General features: G+C 39.1%; 1 protein-coding gene across 1 annotated transcript in view; it reads right to left on the bottom strand.

The window, feature by feature from the left end:
• Agbl1 (AGBL carboxypeptidase 1) overlaps positions 1 to 8,862 on the bottom strand; it is an 820,675-nt gene that overhangs the window by 703,114 nt on the left and 108,699 nt on the right. The window contains exon 16 of the mRNA XM_055623242.1: positions 3,121 to 3,265. Within this exon, the coding sequence (XP_055479217.1) occupies positions 3,121 to 3,265 (145 nt within the window). The remainder of the gene's footprint in view (positions 1 to 3,120; positions 3,266 to 8,862) is intronic.

The raw sequence follows: 8,862 nt of genomic DNA, 5'->3' as shown, positions 1-8,862 counted from the left end.
ATAGATAGATAGATAGATAGATAGATAGATAGATAGATAGATAGATATCAGTGGAAAGAAAAACAAAAACCTTTGCCCCAATGATCTACTACTTACAGGCTTTTTAAGTTCTCCCAATATAAGAATCCCACTTACGACCCCCTTCCCTATCTCTGCCAACTTATGCAGTTAGAAGTTTTCAATGAGATTCCATTGCCTCACCTCCTAATCCATCAAAAATTGTCTTGGGACTGCATTTTCAGCCAGGACCACTGTTCCATATATAAGCCATTCATAGCATCATCTCAGTACTTTAACAGCTGAGCAGTCTTTTCAGTTACTTTTATCATGATATGGCTGGTTGAAACCTAACTCTATTTGGTTCAGAATTATAATATCTTATTTCTTTCTCTTAGTTTTATTTTAATGCTGTGATTTAAACAATTATCCAACAAAATTGCTGGCAAGCATCTAGAAGATATCAGTTTGAAAGAACCAAATACTAATTCTCTTATTATAAGAAAATAATAATGCTTTTAAAGTTTCAAAATTATAGTCACAGGAAAAAATGTCTAGCATACAGTACTCTGCTATAAAAAGGCTTGCAATCCTTAAACATAATCTTTGTTATAAGAGATTTACAAATTGTGAATTCCACATGAAAATTTATTTCCTACCCTTCAACCTAAGCCACAAGTCACATACAATTAATTCTACACTTGAGAGACCATTCACATTGGGTTGTCATTGATCAGTTGGAAAATAAACTTTTTTAGGATACATCCCAAAATAAAAATGACCAGTGTGTGTCTCAGAACCAACTCATTCTGTTGCTGTGAGAGAAAGGATTTCACAAATGAAACCAGAGTCAATTACACTCCTAACCTGGAAAGGATGAAGGCCATCAGTCACTAGAAATATAAAGTCTAAAACTGAGAGTATCTTTTTTACTTTCTAGATAATACATTATTTTTATACTCTATTCTGCTCATTTAAAAGGAAGAAGCCCTCCCACAGACACACACACATGCCTTTCCTGTGTCTTTTCTTATTAACTCTTCACAACTGTCTATAGTCAATAGAAAAATAATATGAGTTAACAATCTCATCTAGCTAGCTAGCTAGCTCCATCTTGTCCCTCTAAGAAGGTTCTCCCATGCTGGTGTCTTTGTTTCCCTTAAAAAATAAAATTCTTTTTCTCTAGACCCCAGTCACTCCTCGGATATATGTAAGTTGTAAGCATTAAACTCTGTGCTCTGGTCAGACAAGTCTCTAGGAAGAAAATGGCCCAGAGGCCCAGAGCAAGACAAAAGCCTGATTCCTGTCTTTGAACCAGCTTGTAGACACTCGCAGGAGCATCCTGAGATTAGAGCATCCTGAGATAAGAGCTGGACCATGTTTGATAAAAACTGTTAGCATTCAGCTGAACCACATCCATAGCACTCAGGAATTCAGATAAAATCCTTGAGTTGGTGATTTAAACTCTGCCATCTGTATATCTCTATCCTCACAGATCCCAGTGACTGTCCATACTTATAAAATTTATCAAGCTGAATTTTTAGTAGCTACGATATGTAATAGCAAGCAGGAACATAGTGCTGACCCTGGGCAGAAAAGTCTACTGGACTCATTCCATATCTTTACAGTGAAGTGGAAAGGCCACAGGGATTAACATGAAAGCCCAATACTGTTCCCCACTTTGTCACTAGTCAGATGTGGGACAGCTCAGCCTTGGTTTACGCATCTACAAATGTTTCAGGCAAATCAAACAAGCTCCCAGATTCCCTTGAATGTTTTATATTCACCTCCACGAAGAATCTCCTCAGGATCCAAGGCAGTCTAACAAATGTGTATGTGTAGCTGTCCTATACCCCTGTTTCTTCCTCCAATGAAAAAATCAAACATGTATTCAAAAGTTAATCTCCTTCCCCTTTAGACATTCCACATGCAGTAATTCACACTCAAGACCATTAGAACACAGGCAGACACTTGTGAATTGTGCCTGTTGTGTGTTCCCAAAGGCAGCAAGCATGTTTTACAACAGGCATGGCTTGGTTCAGCATATTGTCGGATGCACATTCTTTAGATTAACTTCTTGAGTTCCTAAGGATTATGCACAAATAATACTAGTTGTGCTTCTTCTGCAGTCTGGAGAACAATAAAAAAAAATCTCTGTAGGCATGGCAACATATGGAAAAAAGAAGGACAGCTACACTTTCATGAAGGTCTTGGCCAAGTGGTATAAGTATGCCTGCTCCAGGAGAAGTTTTTTATTTATACCAAGCCATTCCTTTTCAATGGTTGTTATTTTGTCCTATTCTTTATCGCAGTCTTAAAATGAAAATGTTCAGCCTTCTGGCTAAATGCTATATACAGGCATATACATATTATAAATACGGCGGTAACATCTTGTATTAACAGAGGAAGAAAGCATTTTGAAGGCGATTCTGTAACTTATTATTCCATGGGCTAGCCATGAAATAGCTAGGGGAAAGTGATGGTTTGCTAACTTTTGGAAATGATAGGAAACTGCATGGTCTAGACGTAAGTTTACTCAATGTTCTCCCATGAATAGTTTTGTAAGGGCTGCAAAACAAGGGATAACTCTAAGTCTGGCTGACTTACACGGCACCTGCTACATAAATAACATGACTACTGGACTAATTGTTTTCTCTTTCCACCTTTTTCTCAAACACAGACCTGGGATCCACTGGAGAAGCTGACCTGGATGCTCACTTACAGACTCACTCAGACTCACAGACGCAGAATCTCTCTCCTGCTTCTACCCCTCTCTTCTAGTGAGGGATCCTCTACTTGCACGGATTAACCCTAATTCACTGCCCATCTAACAACTTCATCCTTTACTTGTGGACTTCCTAAAGACAGAACCCCTAAGACATGACCCCAACTTTCGCTCTGAACCAGTAAACTACTTAGGCCTTTAGAACAGCACTGATCAGGACCCAACCATGTGTTCCAACCAGGGAAGAACACGGAATACCAGCCAAGTCAGTGACAACAAACCTCACTGTCTTAGGAAGGCAATAGTTCTCCTCCCCCCTATTTGTCCCTGATGCCAGGGCCTCTGGAGTGTTCTCAGAAAAACCTCTCTTACCAGGATAACATGTAATAGGACATTACCATGAGGGTGGAGTAGGTATAGGGATAGTGATAGGCCAGGTAGCAGGCATCATCATTGTGTGGGAAGGTGACAGCAAAGGTGAGCGTGTAATAGTGCTTCCCTGATGCTCCATCCACGGCAGCTGCATTCTGTCGATAGCGATTTCTAAGGAAAGAAAAGGACAGGATGAAGATGAATGAAGGTGAGGATGGGGTGAGGATACACAAGATGCAGATGGGGTGGGAAGGCTCCAAAGCTCTAAATGTCAGAACCTCCTGTGTTACACATATTGGCAAGAGAACCATAACTCATGATCAAAAACACGTTTGTGGGTAAAACTTAGAAAATGAAGATACAGGCCAGCGAATTCACGGGCAACTCATATATCAGTTTAGCCAAACATAAGCTTGACCCAATATCTCCCACTTGTGGTATATATACTGTGGCTTCCCTTTCTATATCTGCAGATGAGCAGCACCAGGCCATTGTTCTACGAAAAAGAGGATTATGTAAGCATCCTCTGTTTTGTACTGTTCTATTGCATACATACATCCAAATTTTGGTTCCCCAATCCTTGTCACTCTGCACAACCTTATAAAGTACAGCTGATCTATTTCATTTTGTTGGATTTTGCTATGTCATGTCCAGAAACTATTTTGCTGCATATCACCTAGATTAGAATCCTCTAATTCTGATGTTTTACCTGACCCCTCCTCTGTGTTGTGTACTAAGTTTTTGGAGCGGGTGATATAAATATCCCATTCGGGGCTGAACACCCTACCATTCAGTCTCGGCGCTTTGACTAGTTATGAATCTCTGCATTAACTGCCTCCTGCTACAATAAGAAGCTTCTCTAATGAAGGTATAATACAGCGCTAATCTACGATATCAACATGCAGCTCACACCCTTTGCATGTGACAAATAGATTTATTAGCTATTGCTACTAAACATTGAATTCCATCTCAAGATTCACATATGTCTTCTTTGTCACTGCTGTAATAACTCATTGTGCTAATGAAGAAATGAAAGCTTAGGGAAAAAAAAAATAGTTGACCTTAAAGCAAGAAAGTGCCGGATACAGGATTTGAACCCAGATTTCTCTAGCTGAAAAGACTGTTCTTTCCACTGTAAAATATTTCCTTTCCAAAGGAATGTCTTTGTCATCTCAAAGCTTCTTAAAGCTCAAGAGTGCACATTTTACTTTGTCAAAGTTGAAGAACGAATTTAATACTTCAGATAACAGCATAAAAGTAAATTGTACCCAGAAGAATATTGCAAGCAATATTTTCAGTATATGCTGCCAGTTATACTCTCGTTTTGCCTGCTGATGTTGAGACAGCTGCATGGGCTTTTCCTGAGAAATGTTATCATCTAGGCTGCATAGTAATGCAAAATACACATAACACCAATTCCACCTTTGGCATGATATTAGCTTGCTGGCTCACTGTGAGGTTTTGGGATTTGGGGTGAGGGAGAAGAAAAAGAGAGGGAAGAAGTAGATTATTATTTGTGTATTCTTGCAAAACATAGAAAGCGGTTATTCTTTTCTTCTTTTAGCTGCCCTCATGTTTTCCTTACCACTACTAAATCAAAATGGCAGTTGTATAAGAAAGGTACTAATAGCACGCTGTTGTATTTTCCATGCTTTTTGTGATGTTTCAATTTTTATAAAACTAGGGGTAGGTATGTGATAGGCAGTCAGTCCTTCCAAATACAGCCCAATACAGTTTGCTTGCTTCAACTTCCTTTAATATAGCAACCCAACTCTTTCATTCTGGAGAAAAAGAGAATACCTCCCCCAGCAACACCAGGCCTAAGCGACTCTCCCACATGGCTTTTGAATCACACTAATAGAATCTATTTTTTATGTGCTCACAGAATTAGCTCCAAAAGAGTACCTTCCCCCATGGTGTTATCTAGATCTTGATAGCTAACTGGCTCTATTTTTTCCAGATTTCCCCAAAGTTTTGAAGTTTCTCCAAAAGCTAAGGCTCTGGTTATTAGAAAGTATGCAAAGAAGCAGATGGCCACCCAGAAGGCATGGAAGGCACATGTGTTCTGTCTTTATTCACTTTCTGATGACACTTGCAAAGGCTCCAATGAAAAGGAACATTTTTCTTTATACCTAGCTGAATAACAAACAGGAATTGGTCAGTTATGGCTTTTTACCAGGGCAGGAACACTGCATTAAAACATGAAAGACTGTTCAATCTATAAAATATACATGTGTGAGTATGCATGCACACACACACACACAATCATGAATATGAAGACAAGTAGAATCATCTTCAAATGCCCACTGTCACCAGGTTTTTCACCTATAAACAGTAGAAACTTGGTGAGCATTTTGACTTGAAAATAATAGACTTCCATAAGAACCGGTTGTAGTAGTCTTATTTGGCAATGGCCTTGCTCTTTTTACAGGCCTACCCATGAAACGTGAAGAGCAGTAGTTGCATGCAACATTAAATATTGATGCTTTGTGGGTTTCCCACTGTACTTCCCACTTTGAAGTCATGTTACAAGGATATTTACCCAGCACAAACTTAGCCCTCCTTTCATTGCTACAGAAAGCAAGAAAGACGGGGGTAATGAAATCTCTGTATCTGTCTGTATGTTCTTCCTGACTAAAACCACCCTGGTCTCCAAGGAAAGACCAGTTCCTGTGGAATGGAAAGAGAAATAGCATGGGCTGAATCCATGATTTTAAGAATCCATGATCCCAGTGATAGAGTAAAAAATAACAGATGGTAGTTTTGACTATATTAAATCTTTTCACACCTGTGTGCATGTAAACATGCACACATACAAGAGAGAGAGAGGGAGAGAGATCTCATATTACCCCCTGTAGCCTGAGGGTATTAACTTCCTCTCTGGCAAGCCAGCTTTTCCCAAGATAGTTGTACCCTGCTAAGATTTGAAGAAATTAGAAACTAATTTCTAGCTTGTAGAGAATGAAATTCAGCTATAGAAAGTTTTGTTGCAACCTCTATGGTGTGCCAAATTCTGGATGAACCTAAAACAAATGTCAGACTTGACCGCTGGATACTTTTCTAGAAATCACACTGGAGAGTAGGGGAAAATGCCCCCCAGACAATGTTGCTAAGAGACCTTTGACAAAATGTCTAGTAAGTCTCTAAAGTGAAATATGCTATCATGATTCAGTTTGTTCATGGCAGAATAAAATGTACCAGTTAGTTGTCTTTGTTTTCTCTGTTACAGTATGAACACGCTGAAGGGTGTCTTCAAGGCAGCAATATTCATCCTTCCTACATTAGCTGCTTCCTATGTTACAATGGCATAGAAGACCTTTGTCATCATCTTCACGTAACCTGTTTCCTCTCTCAGCTCAAATAATTCCCCTACAATTTCACACATAGCCCCTTTGACACGTGTATCTTTCTCACTGCTAATATCTATCACAAGGCCTAGGTTTATTCCTTTGTGTGTTGTGCTTGGCATTTGTGTGTCATGCCTGGACATGGCAACAGTTCAGTTGAAGTTTACAGTCTTCTGGAGTGAAGATTCCCTGAATAATAATTAATATGACTCACCTATTTTGTGTCAACCTTAACATCACCCTTTCAGGGTAAATACATTTTATATATTCTATAGATAGAGACGTTGGAGCTCACTGCCATGAAGTTTCTGGAACAATTCCACACAAGCAGTATTCAGTGTGGTCTTAGTTCTGACACTAAAGTTGTTTTCATTTTATCACTTCCCTCTTAGAAATGGATATAGAGACAAGAAAAATTTCATTCAGGCTAACAAGTAAACATCTATGATCTGTATATGCCAGGATTGCTACAAACTTTTGAGTCTAAAACAAAGAAGAAATATTCAACAGTCCAGGAGAGGGCTAGTGAATGTGAGCTATATACTATGACTCTATCATCAGTATTTGATTCATTTAAGATGGTTCTAATAATTATCACTAAAAGTTACTAACATGAATTGAATCCCTACAGTATTCTCTGTCTTTGGCTCACTGTTTTATCCCATGTCTTTCAGTCTTCAGAATTGTTCTGTGGATGTAGATACCATTTTTATCCTCATTTATAGACAAAGAATCTAAGACTGAGAAAGGGTTGAAGTAATTTGTCAAAGGTCATTGTGGTGAAGGAATGACAGAAACTTACCCACAAGAACAATTTTCTCTTTTAAGTATATCTTCTGGGTGAAGAAGAACAAGAAGCCTGGCCATCAGCATGCTTTCAGATCAGTTGGACCCTAGACAGGTCATTTTGGGACAAAGATGACCTGGGCTACACCAATCCAGCTGTTCCACAGTTAAAAGCTTTCCCTTCCCTGAACCATTCATCTTTGGAAGGATTCACACTTTTTGTAACCATAAAGCCTTCAACAAAGAAAGAGGCAAAGTACACAAGGCAGTTATAAATTCATCCATCTCCACTTGTGCTCAGAAATATTCCAGAGAGTTGTGTTGTTACTGTTGTTCTAAAGCCATGTGTGAATTAGATAATCTCACAATGACAATATCTCTTTAACAAGGCAACATCATTTTACTTAATGGAATCTAATAAGGCAGAGCAGCTGATTTGCCAGGCTTCCCTGTGACTGCAGCATCCCTAAAACTCTATATAGCACCAAATCTCTCTCCTGAGATCCCTCAGAAGGATGGATGATGGCAGCGCTCTTGTATGGCATTCATCTTCATGAATGAGCTGTTCCATCTCCTCTCATGAGCAGAGATAAATGTCAGAAGAGATCAACTGCAGTGTATTACACGGCCACTCGGCACCTGCAGCTTCCCTCCCTCTGCCCTTCAACATTGAGATTGCTTTAGACCATAGCTGGGAGACGATTGGGAAAGGTGTTAAGCTGTGCAAAGGAAAATCAGGCCACAGAAAAGTAAATAAAACAAACTAACGTGTCCTTCCCTACTTTATGAGAGGCACAGTAAAACGAGCCCACCCATTTTTTTTTCTTCACTCTCCAGAGACATGCCCTGCCCTCTCCAAGTAGAGTAGTCTTGAAAAGTAGGTAGGCTATGGAAGCAGAATCATATGTAACCAGGGGCAAAGAACTAAATTATGCACACAGAGACGGTATTAAAATTTTCTTCTTGAACATAGCATTTATCTAGGTAATAGAAAAGAAATTAAAATACCGAATGTTTAATGTGGGGATTGACCTGACTGGTCTCTACAGTCCTGTCAATCATATATGATGAATTACAAAACAAGCTTGACCTGGGGCCAGTGAAATCACAACTTCATTGTTTTATTTCAGGGAGAGATCATTTTTAAAAAACACGTTAAATTCTACATCAGCCATTTTTATGGCATGGAGATCATCACTGTGGCTTCAGCAGGGGCTTGCTGAGGGAGGAACGGTAATGACTTGCCCCTCCCTCTGCCTTTTGCTTTTAGTTTATGGCCAAATATTTAAGTAGCTGGGAGTATGTTTTTTTGATGGATCTGTAGATTAACTTATCTAAACTAAACTTTGCAGTACAGATAATTGTCTTTGCAGTGATCTGTTTAGAAATAACACATTGATGACACACACACATAACAGGAAGAGGGCAAAATGCACATGGAGGAACCCAAGACCTTCAATCTTGGCTCTTTCTCAAGAGTGCTTTGTGTGTAATACTAATCTAATTAGATGTGAAAGCTACTGCATTTTTTAAAAAAACGTTAAAAAGTGTGGTTTCACACACATACACAGGAGAGAAGGATAGACAGAGAAAGAAAGAAAGAAAGAAAGAAAGAAAGAAAGAAAGAAAGAAAGA

The sequence above is a fragment of the Psammomys obesus genome, unplaced genomic scaffold (assembly GCF_907164565.1).
Source record: "Psammomys obesus unplaced genomic scaffold, mPsaObe1.curated_primary_1811, whole genome shotgun sequence".
Taxonomy (NCBI): Eukaryota; Metazoa; Chordata; class Mammalia; order Rodentia; family Muridae; genus Psammomys; species Psammomys obesus.
The sequence above is the reverse complement of the archived record's forward strand: the minus strand, read 5'-3'. Positions and strand labels throughout refer to the sequence as shown.